This window comes from Cheilinus undulatus, linkage group 9 (assembly GCF_018320785.1).
Source record: "Cheilinus undulatus linkage group 9, ASM1832078v1, whole genome shotgun sequence".
Taxonomy (NCBI): Eukaryota; Metazoa; Chordata; class Actinopteri; order Labriformes; family Labridae; genus Cheilinus; species Cheilinus undulatus.
The window spans coordinates 45,389,651-45,413,323 of record NC_054873.1 but is presented as its reverse complement, the minus strand read 5'-3'; the positions used below and the strand labels follow the sequence as shown (position 1 = coordinate 45,413,323).

At 40.7% G+C, this 23,673-nt stretch overlaps 1 protein-coding gene across 1 annotated transcript in view; it reads left to right on the top strand.

Annotated features, from left to right (window-relative positions):
- cdh13 (cadherin 13, H-cadherin (heart)) overlaps positions 1 to 23,673 on the top strand; it is a 784,391-nt gene that overhangs the window by 630,816 nt on the left and 129,902 nt on the right. The window contains exons 10-11 of the mRNA XM_041795315.1: positions 13,343 to 13,525; positions 14,058 to 14,311. Of these exons, the coding sequence (XP_041651249.1) occupies positions 13,343 to 13,525; positions 14,058 to 14,311 (437 nt within the window). The remainder of the gene's footprint in view (positions 1 to 13,342; positions 13,526 to 14,057; positions 14,312 to 23,673) is intronic.

The window sequence follows — 23,673 nt, the reverse complement described above, 5'->3', positions numbered from 1 at the left end:
CTCAAAGAGGAAACTATTAGATTTTGGAGCTACAAAGTCAGCATCACTGTGACTCATGGTCAGCCCTTGCCAAACATTTCTATGATTCACACTAAAGCAGAAAAAAAACACACCACTTCTTTCTGACCCACTCAGGGTTGCACTGACGATGGATTTTAATGCAGCAATTATCTATAATCTCTTAAATCTAATGTATACAATCACATAAACATCCTGAATTGACCCTTTTTAAAGCTCCATATCCTGAGTCCTAATAAGTATCTTTAAAACATGAACATGTCCCAGTTTTTAAAAGTCACCTTTAAAAACTGGGATGTGTTGGGACTCGAGGCATCAGGCTGCTGTGACCCCAGTCAAAGCGGGATGTGTGGTGACTCTAGGTTTTGCAGCTGACCACTCTGTTTCCTTGTATTACTCAGTGGTCGTTGTTGCTGTGTCCATAATGCCTCTACTTTCACTTGTGTTTTTGGCGATATAAACATTCAGTGTTTGGTTCCTCTAGCATTGTAAAGCTAATGTAGCATAGCCCATGAAGCTGTGCTGCTAACAAGTAGCTGAGCTGAGCTGCTAAAGCACCATAACACATCCTTTTGTGTACAAACAAGCTCATACACAGGAAATAACATTCTCCCCCTCACTGTTTCCTTGAAAACCATAAAGATGGGCCAGATTCCATGCCTGTCATCAGGTAGATCCATGTTGCAACCATCCAATCTGAAACGAATGTGGCAGGTCTAAACTGGACCAATCAGCGTCATATGAGGAAAACAAGGCAGTAGCTTTTGCTGAGGTTTAGTTTTATGTGAAGCAATGTCTGCCGACAGTTTAGTGTTTAGCTCAGATGTAGCTAAAGTTTAGCAGCATTTCATCATAGTTGGGCTATATTTCTTCAATTCAGAGGCCATGGTTCTCTGCCAGAAAACGGTGGATTGCTCCCTCCAGGTTGGGAGTGAGTCTTTCCCTTAAGTGAAGGACTTTAAGCATCTCAGGGTCTTGTTCACGAGCGAAGGTAGAATAGAACGTGAGACTGACAGCATCAGCAGTATTGCAGATGTTGTACCAGACTGTACAATAATCGATTTTCATTCCAACCCTCATCTTTGAGCTTTGAGTTATGACCTTAAGAATGAGATCAGGGGTTCAAGCGGTCCCAATGAGATTCCTCTGGAGGATGTCTGGGCTCAGCCTTAGATGTAGGGTGAGGAACTTCTGGAGGGATCTCCAGTGAACCGCTCTTCCTTTGTCTCAAAAGGCGACAGTTGAGTTGGTTCAGGCATCTGATTAGGATGCCTCCTGGTTGCTTTCCTGTGGATGTCTTCTGGGTGTATTCAACTGGGAGGAGACCAGGGTGGACCCAGGACTCACTGGAGGGATTACATATCTCATCTGGCCTGGGAACACCTCAGAATCTCCCAAGAAGAATTGGAAAGTGTTGCTTGGTAGAGAGATGTCTGGGTAGAGTTGTTTAGTCTGCTGCCACTGCGACCTGGCCCCTGATAGGTAGATGAAGAATAGCACATAAAACAGAGGTGGATTGTGGCCTTGGTCTATAAACTCAACTTTTTCCAAAGTTCTTTCTGTTACGACTCTGTCCCATTCATTCTTCCTCAGTCATACCAGGTTTTGCATCCATTTCAGGTTTATTTTTTCAACAGTCAAAGCCAATGCACCATACCGATGCTGGAGATGGGTTGTAGCCATCATGCACAATAGCAACTGTCAAGTTTTAGTATATCTCCGGCCTAAGTGGGCGTTATAAGTGGGCAATTCTCTAGAACAGCAGGGGACACATTGTCAGTGTCCCCTCCTACCTGTTCCTGAGATACAGTTCATCACAAAGATGTTCAGAAGGATAGAGTGGAAAAGTTGCTAACAGTCCCAGAAAGACAAACTTCACATACTTCCCACACCAGCCTGCCTGTATCTTCCTGAAGCAATGCAGCAAAATCTACTTGGAGGCAAAGCAGTGTTGTCACAGGAGGTTTAATGTGATAGGCTAGTGTAATGTGTGTTCCCGCTCAGAGAAAATCTTTTTAGGGCAGCAGGGACGTGTCACACAATACTCTCCTTTAGGACAAATGAACAGCTGCTCGGCTGTCTGTCGGGCTGCCTGTCACTGCGGCCCCCGGTGCCATCTGTATTCATAACACATCCTGACAGACATCCAGGAATAAAATAAGTTGATTCAGAAGCTGTCCACTCATCCGTGGTGCATGCTGGGTACTATCTGTAAGAAAATGTTGAGCATATGCTTGTTTACTTGACTGTAATTGAATTCATGTCTGTGTTTATTTGTGTTTGTTAGAGAAAGGATGAGCAGGGAGAATGCCAAGAGTTATCACGGTCAAAACTCTTCCTCATGCTACTATAAAACTGACAAATTTATATATTAGACTCTTCCTGTTTTCTCCTTTCTCAGTTTCCTTCTAAATTCTCTTGTATATTAGGGCCATAGCTCTATTACTCTGACTCAAAGAAAGAAAAAAGGTCCTGATCACTGGTTTGAAACAAGCAAACAAAGCCAGCTGGCAATGAGAGACAAATTAAAAGCCTGTATAAGAAATAGGAGGTAATTTCCAGAGTGCTGGTAATGAGGCAGAGAGCATTTAGTGTTACTCCGTAAAGCAGGCAGATGTGTATGCTTTTCCAAGGTTTCACAGCTCTTTCTCCGGCTGTTTGCCAGGATTTTAGGCTTCCTCTGCACCTCCATCTGCTGCAGAAGTGGTTCACTGAGTGATCTTGACAATGTTGAGATAAGGATTTTGTGTAATCATATTTGATTTGTCTCGCAGATGTTAATCTGAAACTTACGGAACTGCATTTTGATATATTTTTCAGCTAAGCAGCTATTTTTTCTTGGGTGTTTTTTATCCCGTCCCCTTTCTTATTGTAATTGCTGTCTTTTGTTTTTTTTTTAAAACTACACAGCCAGGTACATATGTTTTAGGCATGTGGGACACTGAGGATTCAGCACAGGGTTGATGTGCCACAGCCTGGGGCTGATGGCTGCAGGGGTGGGGGACCAAGCTTGACACATGTTGACACACGTGTGTCACTTGACTACCAAGGTCAAGCTTAGTCTGGGTCTTTCACCCCTGGTAGTGCGCGTGGAGACTGACCTTGGGACATTCACAGCACAACCAGGGGCTCGTGGGAACCCTAAATACCCGCCTGGTACCCCAGACCATGCTTACTCCCTACATCCCATCCTGACTCCACAGTAAAATCCAAAACACACTAGACAGGCGCTTCACGTCATTTTGAATGCCTCTGTTGCTGTTCCAAACCTCCCCACAGCAGCACGTCAACGGTTAAACTCCCACCAACCAGTACCCACCAGCTTACAGTTTAAATGATTACTTATTATAACTGTAATGCAGTGGTTTCAGCCTTTGTCCTGAACCCCTCCCGGAAGAGCTGGTATCTAAAGCTTTATTAACAAAAACATAAGATAAAAGGCCTTCATAAGCCTGTTGTTACTGTGAATATATGAATATCCATTAAAGCGTATTGCTTCCACTTTTTTTTTTTAGAGAAAAATAAATATATAAATTTTCTACTTAGAAAGTCATAAATGTATGTGAACCAAAATGCAAATGTTTGTAAGTTGATGAAGTCAAAAATCACTGTTTTCAGTTTGGTTTCTTGTTAAATTGTGACTTAACACTGTTACATTTGTTTAGTGTCTGATATCAAAATTTATGACTTCAGAAACTCTGAAATTTCAAAATTTTTTTCTTGTAAATTTACTTCCTTCTTGAACTTCAAAATTCTGATTTTGGTTTCTTGGTAAGATATGACTTTATTGTATTAAAAAGTTTCATTTTTTTCTCAAAAATTAATACTTCCTCTTAATTCACTTATCTTTCAGAGTGGCTCTAATACAGGGGTGGAAAGTAACTAATTATATTTTTGTAAAATTACTGCAAACTTCACTTTTTTGTGTACTTGTACTTTTTTTTAGTAGTTTTTAAAATCACTGCTTTTACTTTTACTTAAGTATATTTTGAGTGGAGGATTGTACTCTGTTACATTTTTAAAAGCATTGAGTACTGAGTAGAAAAATAAAGACTAAAAGCCACAACAAGGAGGTCCAAGCCTTCTGCCAACAACATGAAAGCAACCGGTCATTTGGCTTTAACAACACATGACAGTTAGTACATGCATGTAGCGAGAGAATGATTCCATATTTCTTCCAAAAACAGCTGTTGCATTGTACTTTAGCTGTTGCATTGTACTTTAGCTTAGGTCAGGCCTTATGATGAAGAACCTGGTTGGAGGTTCATATTTTCTTTTTATTATTGCACATTAAGAGCAGGTCATATTTCACTGAGAGCCCTTTAGGTATCACAAGTAGCTTCTCAGTGCTTTGAGTACATTTTAAATGAGTATTTTTAATTTCACTCAATAAATTTTACTTTTTTTTTTAACCTCTGCCCTAATCCACTGTTGGACATCAGTTTTCCAATCTGGATTTCAAAAAATATATGTAAATACAACTTTGACCGAATATGTCCGTCTAGAAGTCATGTTGGGAACCAGTGTTTCAATATATGTCCTTAATGTTGGTTTTAATATATTTAATTTCAAGTAAGTTGAGAAGGGGTAGGTTACCTGAAATGTTACAATGACGATGCAAACATGTTAATGTGTGGATGGTTGTCACAAACCCAAGCTTGTATAACTTTGCAAAGCAGATGGAATCGCCCGTTTCCTTGTTTTTCACTGGCGAATCCATCTTGCAAAGCTCCTGTCTGAACCATCTGGGCCTGGTTAGAAAGTGACAGGACCAATCAGCGACGAGTGGTAGTACTTTCAGGCGCAGCGGAGTCATGACGTAAGCAAGCAGCAACAAGAGGCCGGTGCCGTTATGGTTGTTTCATCAGAACTTGATGCCATTTCTTTGTTAAAGAAGAACTAAGAACAGCAGTGAGTTGTTTTCTTTTCAAAAACAAAACAAAAGTCATGCACTGACATGTCTACAGTCTCCATGGTTTGCATTATGCAGTTCCATATGGAGTTTTTTCAAAGGCTCTGCCCTTTCCCAAATGCTGTATATCGAAGGTTTCCCAGATGGATGTGTGAAACAAATCCATCTGGCGTGTCAGGTTAAAGCTTGTTCCTCCTTCCATGCAGCTGTCCATAATAAGATTATCAATAACTCATTAATGGAAATGCATTAAATGCAGTGGAGGAAGCTCCTAAATTGTCCAACTCTTACTGAGCATGAATCAAAGTGGAGGTTCAAATAGAGACCTGCTGTGAGAAAGTGCCACTACTGGGGTTTTTTCAATAGCATGGATAAAAATATACTTACACTTCATTAACTAGACAGTAAAACTATATGTTCCCTCATTCTGTAATGGCACTAACAACTGGGTTAGAACCTTTCCTTTTCTCATATTATGACAGGAAATTCATTACAATACAGGGTAATTACTGGCCTGTTTTGACATTATATATTATTAATAGTACCACAGAAAGTCAGATTTACTAGTTCTTTCTAAGCAGTTAGCATTAGCTTTGACAGATAACCTTGTAAGAGGCTATGGACTCTATACTCCACCAGATTATTTCATGAGATAGAGTTACAATAAATTCATTTTTTATTGTGATGCCAATATAGCTATTACACTTTAACCCTTAGCCATGGCAACACCCTTTGACAAAAACTTTTTTTCATTGGCATGTCTACAAAAAGCAAACAAAATCTGGAGTGAATCAGTTGAAGCCCCTGGGATAAGTTTGTAAACATGTGGACCTTGGTCAGAATTTGTCAATCAACTCAGAATAGCTGACATCCTGTAAATGTTTTTACCAAGACCACAAAGGCAGGTCTGGGTCTCTAATTCTGGGAATGGTCATACTGCAAGTCAACCGTTTTTAATGTTGTTAGGTCTTATAGTGAAGCATTTTCAATAAGCAATAAGATGTAAGACTAAAATAACCGTAGTCTGCCATTCCAATGTCTGTAACACCATAAAACAAGTGTTTCTGAATGTTTGTCTGTGCTGTATCATCCACTAAAAACTTGCAACAAAAGGCAAGGAATCCAGTTTTGGTCCAATGCAAGAAGTCAACTTTATAGAGTAGATATTCAGCTTATTTTTCACAAGTTTATGTGCTAGTTGTGGTATTAAAAGTCAGTGTTTTTTGTCTAAAACTGTGAGGCTTTAGTGTTTTTTTTTTCCTTATTAAAGGGTTAATATTAATTTCATGGTTGTGCAGTATGTGGTTAAGTTGACTGACAGATTCGAAGCTACGGCTCCATCTATTTGCACATTTGGGCTGATTCAAAGAAAGGGCAAGGCAGCATATCAATATTAAAATGAATCAACATTTTCCTTCCATACTTTACCATACCTTATCCTGCCATACAAATCTATTGAATGTTACAGTATGTACATTGTTCACCTTAAATGAACAGAACCAGTCAAACATGGACAGAAATTTGCAGTATTTAATCTTAAGAAAGGCTAACTGAAGGGGCATTATGTGTGGAAAGAAGGACGCTAATAAAAAAAGGAGTCCGAGCTGAAACTATTTTTTGACATGAACAAACAAGGTAAAAGCCAGCAGCACAATCATAGGTATAAATAGCACAATCACAAATTACAGTGATCAAACTGTCAAGTGATACTTGACATTATCCTTTTATTTATTTTAGCTTCTAAGTTGTTTTGACTCAGATGACGAGCCACAATTACCTCATGGCAGCATGGCATTACCTTGAAGATTTATGAGACAAATTGTTAAGAATGTCTGGAATAAAAGACGGCTGGAAACAGGAAATGGATCGATATCAATATGAAGATTTTACTGCCTGAATTCTCAGATGTCTTAAGTGTAGGTCTATGAAATATGGCCAGTGCCTACTCTTTATTTTTATTTGGTTGTTATTCCATCCAGCTGAAGTCTGATCTATGTAGAGTATATCAGTGCATCCATCAGTATGTCTACCCTTATATCTATCCATCAACTGAATTATCCATCTGTCTCTATTTGCCTGTTTTATTTGTTGTATATTTCAGTCTGTTGTCCAACCAACCCATCTATCAGTTTATCAGTCTATTCAACCATCTGTCTGTCTGACTGTGGCCTTGATCCATCTTGTCCATCTTTAAGTATTTCCTGTCCGTCCGTCCATCTATCCATCAACTCTGCAAACTACGAAATATCCAGCCATCCTGTCAGTCCATCTGTCTGTATGTCTATCTTTATATCCAACCATTCATCCATTTATCCATCGATTCATCCATCCATCATCCATTGATTCATCCATCCATCCATCCATCCATCCATTCATCCATCCATCCATCTGGTCATTTCTCTAACCCACCATCCACAGAGCCCTGACTCCATCTCTGTCCATTTTTTATCTCTTTCCATCCATTGTGCAGTTGTCACTCTTTCCCATGCATCAGTCTTTGCCTCCATCATCCATCCATCCATGCATCCAACAATGCATCCATCCATCCATCCATCCATCCATCCATTAGAGATGCATCCATCCAACCATGCATCCATCCATGCATGCCTCCATCCATTCATCCATCCATCCATATATGCATCCATCCATCCATCCATCCATTCATCCATCCATGCATCATCCATCCATTCATCCATGCATCCATCCATCCATCCATCCATGCATCCATCCATCCACCATCAATCCATCCGTCCATCCATCCATGTATGCATCCATCCACCATCCATCCATCCATGCATCCATCCATCCATGTATGCATCCATCCACCATCCATCCATCCATCCATCCATGTATGCATCCATCCACCATCCATCCATCCATCCATCCATGCATCCATTCATCCATGCATCCATCCATCCACCATCCATCCATCGATCCATCCATCCATGCATCCATTCATCCATCCATGAATTTACCAACATATTTCCATCCATCCATCCATCCATCTATCCATCCATGTATGCATCCATCCACCATCCATCCATCCATGCATCCATTCATCCATCCATGCATTTACCAACATATTTCCATCCATCAGTCTTTTTGTCCATCTGCCCATCCATCCAAAATAGCAACCCTTTGATCCATATGCCGTTCATCCATCTGTTGTCCCTTCTCTCATCCATCCATGGCCTGTCTTTCCTCTCTGTACTTTTTATTGTGTAAGCATGACTGTTATTGTGTGTTGTTTATGATGTGTTAGTTTGTGTTCATTGTTTAAGTTTAAGTCTACAAAGTGTGTCTTGTGTGTTTTTCTTTATCTGTGTGCACCTTAAATCTGTTCCTGGCTCTCCTCTCACTGCTCATGTGGTCATCTTATTTTTCTTAAAGTGGAGGAACAAGAGCCACCACTGTAAATGGCCCTCTGTTTGTGTCTGGGAGTTCCAGATAGAAACGGCACACACAAATACACACTTGGATTAGAGCAAACTTGAAGGCATACATTTTTTCCCCTCTTTCGCCATCTCTCCACCTTCTCTTTTAATGTGTTTAAGTCATTCGAGGCCAGAAGCTGTGCCTCGTAGTTAGTCATTTCCTTCCAGTCTTTCAGGTGACTGGTTGCTTTGTGCTCAAGGTGGAATTGGGGCCTTATCAGCAGCAAGGCAGGAGCCCAGTGGCCACATCACACGCAATACAGCGTTTCCTCCAACTGCATGACTGCCCCACATGATTAAACCCAATCTGACCGACTGTTGTGTCTGCTCTGTATTTGTGTGTATTTGTAGGAGGTCTAGGGAGAGAGAGAGGGCTTGCAAATGTTGCTTTTCCACCTTATCTGCAGTTTGAAGTCCAAAGGATGAGCATGGGAATGTCAGAGACGCACCGTTTCTGATCACAGTGCATGTGTCTTTTGAGTATGTGTAGGTTGTGTTTGTAAAATGCCTCGGCCTCTCCGGGGTTTGACACTAAAGCTAACGCAATTGCTGTTTAAATTCCAGTGTGTCCCACTTGTTTAAAAAAGCGACAACCAGGCTTTCTTACATCTCTAGCCTTCTAATTTTCGCTTGATGCTTTTGTACCAAACCGCCGCAGGCTTGCAGGACAAAAAGGCCAACAATGCCCATGTGGGTACAAACATCTTTAAAGAACATTGTGTTTCTATCCGCTGTGCTCTAAATGACAGAGAATTGTTCAAAGTGTTTTCTTAAAGGAAAAAAAAACAAGCTTTGGTTGAATACCAAAGGAGAAAAAGAAAGGAAAGAGAAGAAATCAATGTTTGTGTCGCTTCAGATAAATGCATGGAGCCCGGCTGTGTAAGGCAGTAAGAAGGTAATCTGTGAAACAACAATACCGTGGGCTGACAGGAGATGCAGTAATCTAGGCTGGACCAGCACTATCCTTAAACAGAGTGTTCTGTGTCTAAAAGATTACACTATAAGCTCTGACACCATAATGGTCCTGATGCACACACAGACACAATTACTTTGCCTGCTTGGAGCTTCTGCAGGGGTACCCCTGTTCACAGTGTGGTTCGGAGCGAGTGCCTTCCCTGCAGAATGCATCGATAGAATCTGATTGAGGCCTGCTGCCAACAATGAGCAGAGAGCCGGGGAGTGATTGACACTGAAAATAAACGAAATGCACCGCAGAGATGTTGACAGAGAACACAAGCAGGGATTATTGTGTTATGTGTGCTGTTCGTCCGGGCATTCTTATGTATATTACTCTCCCTTGAATTGTAGTTCAGTGAAAAGCCTTTTCTCTGATTTGACAGCTTAGTATCTGATGTGTCATATTAATTTCTTTACATTTTTTCCTTCTTTTGCTTCACCTGTAGCTTCTGAGAGCAAAAATAGCACTGGCATTTGAACGAATGTACTGTGTGTGCAGACTGAAGGACAAACAAGAGGATGAAAAATAGTTGAATTTGGCAGCAGTTCAAGGATTGAGGATAATTTTCTATAAAAACACATTACATAACAGTTAAAAGACTGTGACATCCACAAATATATGAGACAAGTGGACTAAAAGAAACAATTTTATGGTGAAAAAGCTCAACCCTTTATAGGGCACCCATCAAAATACTTGCCCACTTCAAAATTTTAGAAATATCAATGATGCTAAAACATAATGATTGTTATCCATGAATTATCAGATTTACTGTATAAGATTTACAAGATTAAAATGTCAATTTATAGTTATTTACCTGGATTCCTGAGCAGTAAGTTAGTTTTAGTGGTTGTGATTGTTGTGTCATGTTGTGTTTAATTAATTTCTAACTTCTCAGAGAAGCCCGGTGAGCCGGCTCTAATTTGGTATAAAAGCTGAATTCAGTTTGAAATTCCTCGTTCCTGTTAAAGATGGTAAAACGTGGAGAGCTTACTGAAAATGAAAGAGTCCACATTAAAGCACTTCATAATTCTGAACGGTCTCCAAGACAAATAGGGAAAGATAGAAATGTTCTCACAGTGGGGTGCAGGAATGAGTCCTAAAACGCAGAAGTGAGTTAGCATTTTAGCATGTCCGGTTCCCTCTTCTGAAAGTCTATGGGTTTTTTAAATGAGTTTTCAGTTAAATACCTGAAATAAAGTTTATGGTGAAGACAAGCTCAAGAGAGTTTAACATTTTACCCTACCTCATAAAATACATCTGCAACAGGCCCCACCAGTTGTGTGTCTTTCCTTGTCGTAATAAAGGCGGTTGCTAAGGGACAGCTAACTTAGACTACAGCGTTTGTAAGAAAGATTATATGTGATCATCCGAAACAACTTACCCTGCCGCTCAGATTCACGGGAGATGACGTTAAATTCAGTTGACCGTGTTGTAATTCAACATAGCATGACGTTAGCTTTTTACTTTAGTCAGTTATATTAACAAACCAGATATGATGCTTATATTGTAATATTATCAAGTTTCATTAACTTTTATTGAACACAGATCTTATTTTCAGCAATGATCCAAAAACCCACTAAAAAATCCCTCAGGCTCACCACCGGGGGAACCCATGTGGTGCTAACTTCCGGGTATTGACAACAACATTACGTCACTACTGCACCACGCTACTGTGATCGGTACTTACAGAATGACAAAAGTTAACTGGAGCCAATGTTACCTCAAAGTTTAAGAGGAGGCTGAAGAAAGAAGACCACTGGTGATCTTCAGGCATAGGAGAATGCTTCTAGATCAGAGTCTGAGAAAGTCTCCAGAACGACCATAAGCAGACGACTGACGGAACAAGGCTTAAAGGGAAGAATCCCTGCTAAGAAGCCATTATTGAGGCCTGCAAACATCCAGAAATGCCTCCGATTTTCAGAGGGCGCAAACAATGGACTGTTGATGACTGGAAGAAGGTACTCTGGACGGACGAGTCAACTTTGAACTCTTTGGTCAGCATTGTTGTATTTAAGTCTGCAGAGAAGCTGGAGAAAGTTCTGATGCCAGATGCACCCACAGTGAAATACAGTGTAGATTCCATTACAGTATGGGGTTCCATTTGTGGAAACGGCATGCACAAATTAGCAAAAATAAACGGCATCTTGAACGCGAACTGCCACATCAACATCTCAGTGCAGACCCCTTCTTGACTGAATCTGATTGGTCGTGGGTTCACATACCAACAAGACAATGACCCTGATCATACTTTAAGCTGTGACAGCCGAGACTATTGGACTAAGAAAAATAAATCTGGAGAACTGGAACTGATGGACTGGCCAAGTCAAAGTCTGGATTTGAATCCTATTGAACAAATTTGGGATTTAGCAGGTTCAAAGATTGATCACACTAAAGTTTTATATGTATGTATATACATATATATATATATATTTATGTTTGAGACATGAGAAGAGATGTAAACAAATGTCTTAGCAAACAGGAAGTCTCTCTGAGACGCTCTTGGACACTGCTGATAAGTTGGAGTGTGTGATGTCACTTTCCATGTCGATGACTGATCTCCACTCATTCTTGTTCTACTGTATCAGAGAAAGTTGGGGAAGTCGACCAAAGGGACCATATATGATTCCTTGCCCCATTAAGGGTTAAGGTCTGGATCTAAGATTTCTTAGAAACTGCTTTGTGTTAGAAACTGCAAAGCAGGTTGATACCCCTGTTTCTGTGATTCTCATTGGCAAATCCATCTTGTAAAGCTCCCGTCTGAACCGTTTGGGCCCGGTAAGAAAGTGACAAGAACAATCAGCGTTGAGGGGCAGTACTTTCAGGTGCAGCAGAGTCATGACGTAAACAAGCAGCAACAAGCAGCCAGTGCAATTATGGCGGAAGACATTAGCGTGGATGCTGCTAAAACGCCAGTTTTATCAGAACTTGACAACATTTCTTTGTTAAAAGAAGAACAAAGAAAAGCAGTGAGTTGTTTTCTTTTCAACAATGACAAAACTCATGTGCTGACATGTTTACAGTTGCCATGGTTCGCGTTATGCAGTTCTCTATGGATTTACTCCTCGGTAGCGGTTATGTCACATCTTTTACTGCTCTGATTGGCCTGTAAAGATGTGACAGACAGAACGTTCATCTGATTACCCTCTAAGTTTTTATTCAAAGGCTCTGCCCTTTCCCAAACTCTGTCTTTGAGAGGTTTACCTGGCGTGCCAGGTTAGCTTTGTGTGGCTTCAAGTCTAAATCTGTGTACATACAGCATTTCACTTGAGCAACAAAATCAGTTTAACTTCACTGTATCTTATAGAGGTGTCCTAACTGATATTCATACTCCTTATTGATACTCCATATTGATCTGAGTCCTCATCTATACAAATGTCTTGCCCCCAAAACTATTGTCATTTGAATTTATTTAAAGTTTGCCTAATAGTCATTTTGCTGAGCTGACCTTGAACACATCATCCGTCAGTTCATGCTAATTCACTGTTAGGACTCATCTGGACAGATGAATGCATTTTAACTGTTGTTCACAAAGCTTAAGGCCCTAAGCACCTGTTTATTGCCTGTGATTGAAAGTTGTTTTAACACAGAGTTTTCAGTGTAAGTTGTTTACAATCACATAATCCTGAAAAGGAAGAGAAACTGGCTCTGAAATGGCAGCTGCTATCATTTATATGAAAAAGCCCACTCATTCAGCACGCTCATCGTTCAGTACAAGACTCTGCAATACCCTTAGCTCCCTTCATCAGGCTAGATACTGTATGTAGTTGGAGGTCTGCAGGACTTAGTATTATGTGCAATGTTGACACACTCACCATCCTCCATCCCACTGATTTGTAACTTTAACCCACCTATAAATGGAAAATGACTCAGATAAATCTCTGAAATTTTTAGATTTTAGAACTTTCCAGAACTTCTGCCTCTCCTGTTACCATCCAATTCTGCTAATCTTCTCCAAATCTCCTGTGCCTCTTCAGTTCACTTCATATTCATCTAATGGGGATTTTTCTGTCTTCTCAACAGTTTGAGGCGTACGTGTTTGAGGGCTCGACGGGTGTAGTGGTCAACCTGACAGTAGACGACAGAGATGACCCAGCCACCGGGGCGTGGAGGGCGACCTACTCCATCATAAGCGGAGATTCCACTCAGAGCTTTGAGATCCAAACTAACCCAGACAACAACGAAGGGATGCTCTCTGTAGTCAAGGTAACCATATAAAGCCTTATCCCATACGCTGTTTTTTTCCACATGCACTCCTGGAAATCCCACACAGTCTGCCTCTGAAATCTCTTTAGTTGCATGCTCACATGTGCTTCTCACACTTTGATGGCAATCTAAGCCTTTATTTTAATGCTAGAGGAAGGAATGCATTAAAAATGAAAAAAAAAAAAAACATAGTGATGAACAGACAGCAAATATACCAGCTTCATTATATCAAAGAGATTCCACCAGTCACCCACTCCCACTGGCTTGCAGGATTTTTTTTACGTACTACTGCATTCTCACAACTCTTCATCCCAACTTTGCATGACAAATGTTTTTGTTGGCTGTGCAGGAAAACTGTCACATTAAGTTGGAGTAAAACAATGTCATTTTGGTGCCATACATACAGCTAAACTTAAAATTTCAGCAAGTTTTCAGGAGTTTTGTTCATGTTTTGACACATCAGTGTTTCACATAAAGCTCTGTGCAAGATCATCACCCTCCTCTTACATGCCCAATCACTTTCTCCCACCAGCCTTTGGACTACGAGGCCACAGCTTTCCACTCACTACTCATCAAAGTAGAAAATGAGGATCCTCTGGTTCCAGATGTCGGCTACAGCCTCAGCTCAACAGCCACAGTCCACGTCACAGTCCAGGATATAAATGAGGGTCCCGTCTTCTTCCCGGACCCCCTTGTAGTCACCAGGATGGAAAACATCCCTGTGGGCAGCTTTGTGGCTTCACTCAATGCTACAGATCCGGATATATTACAGATACAGAGCGTCAGGTAAGGAAAACAATGAAATCTAGTGGTCATGGTTGCAGAATTAGAGATACAAGGGAGTCAGGTGGAGCTTAGCTCCTACATTTGAGAAATCGGCTCCCTATAAAGCATGATCTGTGAAATGCAAAGCTCTCTAAAACTTTGTATTTGCAAAAGGTTGTATGATTTCTACATGAGGGTTAGTCGTCAATAATTCCTTGTGATAAAAATGTAGCATGCATGTAATTTCTGCCATCACCATCAAAGAGTGTCAGTGCAGTTTCACTCATGCAGCACATATAAACAAAGCAATGCTTTCTAAGCTAAGTCTTGATACAACTAACACATCTATGGGTGTTCTGAATGTAAGTAAGCTGCCAAGAGTGAATGAAATAGTATGAAAATACATTTTTATGATCAAAGAGGTCCCTGAGGAGGACTACTGGCCCCAACAGCAAGATCCACCCCCTCAAAAAGCCCAAATGTCTTCGTATCAAGAGAATTATAGTACGAACAAATAGGTTGATTGCTGTGTGGTGAAATGCAATGAGGTATCAGATATTGCTCCGATAATGAGCTTCTTTTAAGGGCCAACGGGCCTAGAGACATGTTGAAATATTAATGATGTGCCAAGTTAGAGTTATGATGCTTGTCTAAGAGCTGATGAAGCTCTGTTGAGTTTTTGGGTATTCATATTTACAGTTCATATTTCATTATGTCAGATTTATTCACCTGAAAAGAGGTGCTTTGAACTGTTGTGTTCACTTACTATGATTGCTGTTGTATAAATGTGAAAGGTCTCATATTGCTCTTTGCCTAGAGGCCTCTAAATGAGTGAAATCATCCCTGTTTACCTGCTCCATCTTTGAATTTCTCCGGTTAACTCCTAGTCAGTTGGATTGTGGTATATTTTCCATTTCTGACGTCCAGCTAACTTTATGCTTCCTGTTTACTAACGTTGCCATGGCTTCATATGTTGTTCTTCCTTCACTGCTTTAGCAATGTGAGCTATCCATCCATCCATCCATTTTCTATACCGCTTATCCTGTTGGGGGGCTGGAGCCTATCCTAGCCTAGCTGTCACTTGGTGAGAGGCGGGGCACACCCTGGACTGGTCAATCACAGGGCTGACTCATAGACAACCAAGCACACTCACACTCACCAATTTAGAGTGACCAATTAACCTAACGAGCACATCTTTGGTGGTGGGAAGAAGCGGGAGTACTTGGAGAGAGCTCTCGCATGCATGGGGAGAACATGTAAACTCTGCACAGAAAGGCCCTGACCGGGAAGTGAACCTGGGACCTCTAAGGCAACAGCGCTAACACCTGTGCCGCCCACAATGTGAGCTAGCTATAGTTAATTTAGCTATGCAGATAAAATAGATGCATAACTTATGTAGCTGCTTTGTAAGCCTAGCTTTTGCTACGTTAGCTATGCAGGTATGTTATCTACGTTGCTTATGAAGCTTGCAGAGTTACATAAGCTACACTTGCAACCTTTTGAATGCTTTCATGGAGGATGAGCTTTTTTCCTGCAGACTGCTTGGCTTTATTAAATGTTTTCTAATTAGGTTTCACAGCTATCCTTACTCTGTAGTTTTATTTTGAAAGTTTTCGTGTGTATTTCTGTTCTTAGATGTACAGCATATCAGATGATTGGTCTGCAGTCTGACTGTCTTGCATAATGCTGATGTGTTTGAGCTCATGCTCTCCCTTGTAGAACCGATGCAGGCCTATGTTTTTGCACCAGATAAATAGCGTGACATAGCAGATATGCACATGCTAAGAGAGAGCGTACTTTGCCGTTGTGAGCTCTCACACACTTGCCGATCTCTCTAGGGACTGCACTAAGCACCTGTGTATTTCAGGGATGGCGCCTACAAGTCTGTGAGTCTGTGAGTGTGGAGTTTGGGATTCATCCTGTGAGTGTTTGGGTGATGTACTAAAGGAAGTATGTCAGGTAATGAAGCATCAATGATCTACATTTTAGCCTGCTCGGTCATCACTTTCTGTTTCCCTCTAATGTCTCTGAGCCTTCATTACTCCAACTTTTCTATCCCTCTGATCTAATTCATAATCTCCTCCATTACTCTGTTCCCTCGCTCAAATGTTTTCATGTTAGGCTGCTTTATCAGCCTGTGCTGTGCAAGCAGATGAGAGATATTGCACAGACAGCCAATATTTTACTGGCACAGGTCAAAGCATCCACCCTAGTCAACTGAAATGTCTCAGAGTTGGGCAGCTCATTAACTTTAATTCTGTTACAGAAAAAGCCCTCTGTCAAATATCACCATCATCATAACAGGAAGGCCATTAGTTTCACTATGTGCTACAATAAAAATGATTCCTGTTGCTGCCAGAGGGAGCTCCGTGGCTTGTGCTGCACTTCCTTTTACAAGATGGAAAACTCATCATTACATTTATTGGCTTTCAGGCCTAATTTATACTCAATTTAGATTGCTCTTTTTCTGCACCCCTGGAGTTATATATCATGTAAAAAGAGCGCTAAGTAAACACATGGGGGTAATAATGACCCAGGGAAATAAAACTCACCAGATCGTGACTTAACTGCTCAAATTATTGATGCTGCTTTATGTGCTGTAAAATTCACTCACTGTGTCAGTATCAAATGCTACATAACACTGAGATGTTCCTCTTGATGTTGTGGAGGAGTCAGGACTTGTGTCCATAAAGCTTTGATAAGTGGCCGTCTGAGTTCACCAGGTCTCAGGATTGTTTAAATTTTGATTTTTCTGGGAGCACAAGCTAGTCTGAATACAAACACTACTACTGCACCATATCTTAATTTATTCATAATAAGAGGGGTCAGGAAAGAAGAGCGAGCAAATAGAAAAGAGACTGGAAAAGTAAAGCTAAAGCCCAGCAATTGCATGCTTCTAAAGTTATCGGATTATAGGATTGGATTTCTGGACAGTGGTGGGTCAGAAAGAGAGCCTGAGGAGGTTTCTGTGGTTCAATGAATTCTGTAGGCAATGGATGATATCCAAGAACCTTGACCTTTGAACTCCAAAATCAAATCCACTAATTTTTCAGTCATGGTGGACATTTGTACAAAATTAAAAGAAATTCCCTGAAAGTGTTCTTGAAACATTGCATTCACAAGAAAGTGATATTTGAAATTCAAAATTTAATTGGTTCATCCATAAGTCAAAGCCCAGATTCATGCCAGTTAAAAAAAAAATGACCATAAGTGCCACTTTAGCTCAGTTGGTTGAGCTGGTGCCCATATTCTGATGCTGCAGTCCTCCATGCACTGGTTGCAGTATCGATTCCCAGTCTCGGTGCAGTTTGGTGCATGCATGGGTGTAGCACAGGGGTGAAAATGGGTACTGATTACCTGGACCCACAGTAGCGAGGGGCCCTTGAGAAACCTGCAGTTAAAAGTGTTTTTTTTATGTATGTTTTTTTAGTAATTAGTGTCAATCAAAATTTGAATCAAAAGCAGCTAAACGAATCAGTCAACAGACAAATATTTGTATCAAACAGAGTAAAATACAATACTGGGGGGCCCTTGCTCCTTCCTTAAAGATATCCACATAGTTTAGTCAAGCCCTGCAAAATAATGCAAGTAAATTTAATGTAACCATAGTAAAAGTATTCTTCATTAATGGTGAAATTATGGTTCAAAAATACATTAAAATGCTGCCATTTGTAAGGATGACACAACATTTGTGGCTGTGGTAGTCGGTTTAGGGGGCCCTGTGTAATATTCATTCTGGGGGCCTAAAATCCCTAGCTATACCCCTGAGTGCATGTCTCCCCCACTCTCTCTCCCCTTGTTTTTTCTGCAAAAGATTTTTTCAAAGCAACCTGTGAATACGAGGTCCAATAACCTTGACCTTTGACCTCCAAGTCTTATCAGTTAAACTTGTGTCAAAGTAAACCTCTATGCAAAGTTTAATACAATTCCCTTAAACCATTTTTCAGATATCACATTCAAAATCAAGGCGTGAACATTAGGTTCAACGACAGTTCAATATCAGTCATGCTTGAGTCGAGGGGATTTTAATAGAAAGTTTGAAGAAAATTCTTTTAACTTGAGACATTTGGGTTGCAAGCAAAGTATTAACATAGGACCCAAGGTCCCTCACATTTGCTGTCAAGTTTCATCAGTTGATCCTTCAGTCAGGATGGAAATTTGTGAAAGTTTGAAGACATTTATGTAACTATTCTTAAGAAATTGCAAATACAAGCAAGGGACGAATATGAGGCCTGAAAAAAAATCAAAAGTCTAACAAGGAGACACTGTGCAAAGTTGAAAGAAATTCACCCAAGCATTTCTGTGATATCATGTTCCAAAGCAAGCCATGAGTACAAGGCCAAATAACCTTTGAACTCTACAATCTTATTAGTATACTTGAGTCAAAATTGACCATTGTGTAAGGTTTAGGGCAGTGATCATAAACTGGCGGCCTGGGGCCATGTCGGGCTCCTCAAAGCTTCCTGTCCAGCCCCCATAAGATCATTAAATTCAGAAAAGGAGGAAAAGAATATGTGGTTTTAAGAGTATCCTTTGGCTTTAAATGTCTGCAACTGTTAAATCCATCCCACAAATAATTAATAATAAAATAGTTATAGAATGACTTAACATTTGATCTGTTTTTACTGAAATTTTCTGTCATAATTAGAAGATATTTACAAAAGGGTTAAGGTTGGCAGAAGTGCTGCAAAAATGACCTGATTAAGTGGTGACGAGGGGTTAGGGAGAAGCAAAAATGGGTGATAAGTGGCAAAATGGGCTGTAGAGTGACACAAAGGGGAAAAAATGTCAGGAAAAGTAATGAAAAGGGGTTAAAATGTGACAAAAATTGATAAAAGAGTGGCACAAACAGGACAAAACATGCAGGAAGGGGAGCAGGTGGCCTAGTCATTTAAGGCGTGCCCCATATACGCAGACGGCCAGGGTTCAAATCCAGTCTGAGGCCCTTTACTGCATGTCTCTTCCCCACTCTCATCCCTGTTTTCAACTCTATCCAGCGTCCTCCTCTATCAAATAAAGGCACAAAAATGCCCAAAAATAAACTAAAAGATAAAAAAAAACATGCAGGAAAAGGGCCTTAAATGGGTTAAAAAAAATAGCAAAAATTGGGGTAAAGAGGCCAAAAGTATTAAAAGTTGGCAAAAATTGGTTTTAAAGATGAAAAAATTGTTGAAAACAAATTTTAAAAAAAGGGGTTAAAAAGTGGCAAAAACAGAAAAAAAGCTGCACCAGGTGATGACTTCAGCACTGAGGAATAGGAACAGCTCATTGACATCACCTCAGATTAAAAAAAATCTGTTACAGTCCAAGTCATGGACATTTTCTGCATTTTGAATTGGAGTGCGAAGGACAACCCACTGTTGGGAAAGAGAGCCCTGGCCATGCCTCCCTTTTGCAACATCCTACTGGTGTAATGAATAATCTGCGTGGCAGTCTCACAACTGCACCCAGGGCCTGAGAAGATCTGTAGCATTAAACAAGCCAACAGTAGTCATTTAGGTTACTGCAGGACTGGAAGTATGAAACTTGAAAAATGTTCACTAAGTTTTTATTTTCAGGGATCTGTTTGTAACTGTTGTAGCGCTCGAGAATGGTCTTGGTCTTGAGACCGGTCTCAAGACCACATTTTGATTGTCTTGGTGTTGTCTCAGACTCAAGAGCATTTTTACTCGGTCCTGTCTCGGTCATGGACTCAGGATTTTCCATCAAGACCGGTTGAGACCAGCACTGATCTGCTATTCTTTGACTTCATTAATGTGATAATAAGGAGAAGCACAGGCTAAAACAACAAACAGCTACACCTGCAAATACTAGGACATCAGTCCATCTTATTTCTAGCCAGAAATACCTCTGAACACTTACTTTAGGCCTCATTCACCTGTGCTGAATGTATTTGAAAGTTTTTTCTTCATTAGATTAACTGTCATTAATGTTCTAAGACTTTGCATTCTGCTTTGATAGTGTAAGGGTTTAATCTAAGGCACCAAGGTGCTATGATAGAGCCCATAATTCAGCTTTAGATGAAGTAATTAGCAACTCCTGAGTGTTTTTTTCCCTGAGCTAATGTAGCTCTGTAACCCACCACTCTACTCATTAATCAATGTCCTCTGAAGAGCCCCTTTAGTCTCAAGCATTTGATTGGAATGATTCTATATGTTGTATTTCAATCAGCTTAATCAGAAATACATCTCAGGAGGTAAATATTCTCTTATACTGCTGTGCACTAACGTTAATTAAGCTTCTACCATTTTAATGCATACCTTTCATTGCAATTCATCTATCAGTACTTCGGAATTCATTAAGACGAACCCCTGTTTCCTTTTTCCTGTGTTTAATTGGCTCAGCTGGTGATTTCAGACACATTATTTCTCTGTGAAATGCTTGATGAACAGACTCCTGTAATTTGGCATTTACTAGAATGCTACGCTGAATTAAAGCTGAAGTAGCACTGAATAATTTGTGCTTTAACTTTGTTATTTCTCATTTCCTACTGGAGTTTTAATCCTGCCTACATGGTGCTTCAGTTTGCTTTTGGGCTTGAGCTGCTCTCCAGAAATGTCACAAGAGGCAGATTTACGCAGGTTTAGGAACACGGGTGACCGCTGCAATTATCATGAATCACAGAGGAGCACAAGTACAATAGACCTGTGCAAATAGAGTTTAGCTGCTGTAGTGCAAATGTTTGATAATGGAGGTTTTTAAAGAGTAGCTAAACCCTAAAAGCTCTTTTTAAGCTGAAAACTTGTGCGTATAGGTATTTAGTGGTGTTGTTTATCACTTAGGATTTAAATCTCAACATTTAATTGCGAACTATTTTATGCGTTGTTTTCAAAATATGATGAGCAATTCCCCAGCAGTGAAGTGGTGCCTGTCAAACCCTATTTATCCCCCACCTTCTCTTAAGCAGCCCTTCTAGCAAAATAGAACTGCTCTGTGTAATAATCAAAAGCCATCTTGCTCTTTTAGCACCTTTAGTACTTACACATTGTCACTAAGTGATGCTGCTTCAGTGATGATCATTAAAGTCCATACACAGCCACAACAGCCTGGCTCCTCCTCCTCATGCTGGTCACCAGTCTGGTCACACACTGCTGTGGGATGGTATCCCATTCTTCAACCAGCATTTGTCACAAGTCAGCCAACGTGGTTGTGTTGGTCACTCTGGCACGCCCAAGCTGATCCCACAAGTGTTGAATGGGGTTGCTGGCAGGCCATTCCATCCTCTCCATTCCCAAACTCTCTCCACTCTTCTGGACTGATAAACCCCGCTCTGTTCGGGTAAGCAATGTCATCTTGGAGGATAGAGGCCAGTCCCAGACTGTGGAGACATGGGATTGCCACTGATTTCAGAATCTCATCTCAAAATCTCTCTGCATTGAGATTGCCTCCAATGATGACAAGTTTGATTTTCCAGTGAGGGAGATGCCAGCCCACATTATCACTCTGCCTCCACCAAAAGATGTTACTCTATCAGTGCAGCAATCAACATACTGTTCTTTGCATCTTCTCCCCATTTTGACCCCAACTGCTGTAGAGCAATCGTGGAAGGCATCTGGCGACCCCCGCTCAGCGTCTTGCGACTCCCATGTTGAGAACCTCTGCTTTAGAGTGCAACATGTCCAACAAAAAATTCAACAGGAACTTCTGTATACTGCTTGAACTGCAGAAAAAGTCACTTAATTGCAGGTTTGGTTCCAGAGCTTCATCGGGTCATGCTACAGTGTGCCTGATAAAGTTTCTTGTACCAAAATGTTCCCAAAAAAGTTTTTTTATTTTGCAAGTTAGAAAGTGTGCGGGAGCTTCCTTTTAAATAGTAATGACATTTACCATTGGAAGTCCATGCATTGTGACGTGTTTTAAAGTTGACCGGTAGCTTGGAGCGTTTTTTTGTGGATTGACATGTTTTGGCAGCTAGCTTTACTTGAGCAGAGTGTTGCTTGTGGATGGAGCAGTGTGCATGCTGTGGAATCTCAAAGAGTGAAAGAGGAAAATTTTGCGCTCTGCACAGGCTATCTCTTCTCAGATCTGTCCATGTTTTACAGGCCTTTTTCCTTCCAGAGTAGATGAACCTCAGATGAAACTTCAGGGTCTTGTTGCTGTTTAAACAAATTAACAGTTGGATACCTTGTCCTCCCATGTTCTCTACATGCAAATTAATGTAAAAGTAAACTGTGTAGCTCAAATGTCGCTGCTAAAAGAATAAAAGTTGCCCTCACAAGTGTACACAAAACCATGCATGTGTTTGTGTTTGTGCTGGTGCTTGGCAGTGTGCGCTGCTCCTCCAGCGAGGCATTGTGTTCCATGTCAAATGCATTTGACCTACGTCTCCCTTGGGGCAGACAAACCGAGCCCTACTGAGACACACAAATGCTCATGCACACACACAAAGAAACACACTGGCACAGCTATGCAGAGACAGGAAAGGAGAGAGGAAGGTAAACAGATCAGTTTTTTCCTGTGCCGGCTCTCTACTTATTTCTAGCTCTGCAAATGTCTATCTTTCACAGTGTCCTCCACCTGTCTGCAGGTCACAATGCCGACATCTCAAAGTCACTGTCACTAGCAAAATGTCAGAACAGCAACAAAGGCAGACGCCATGAAATAAATACAGGAATGTAAACGGGAGATGAGAAGGGCAGAGCAGGAAGGATAAAGATAGAAAGATGCAGACATGGGACTTGAAATAACAGTCGGAGATGCAAAGCAGGTGTCAGAAGCACAGAGCACTTCACAGCTATACATAGATAAAGCATCTTTGGAGCGAGCTTTTAAGCAATCAGTATGGCTTAACTTTCAAAATACGACTCCGTCAAAGACAGAAAACACGAACTGACAACAACTGTTCCCGCTCCTTTGACCTGATATACTCAGACAGAAAAATTTCTCTTGTTATTCTGCTGTTCAATGAAAACATACCACTGAAACAGGAGTCTGGTGTCAGTGTGAAGTTTTTCTTTTGGTCTGCAACTCAGGTAAGCAGTGGATGTGGTAAATTAAAGGTTACTGAGGACAGCTGCAGAAGGACAAAGTGGGGGAGAGGTTTAAAAGTCTAAATTAAAGTCAAGAAAATACTTCCAAAACTTTTAATGGTGCCAGGTTTGGTTTGGGAAATACAGGGTCGCCTAAAAACTCAAGAAGAATGGATAATTCTCAATGGAGATACTCATAAAGGAAGATTTAAGTTACTCTTATTGCGCTTAATGGGCTGCGCATTAATAAGTCCATCTTTCTACCTTCTCTTCTTCTTTCTCCATCATTCTCTCTCTTAAACATAGATATATAGATAAAACTTTATCATCGAAGGATGTGTCTGCTCGGTAGGAACTGCTGCTAAAGCTGCCGTTCTGTTGCTGTATCTCATTCATGTTTTATTCATTTACTCT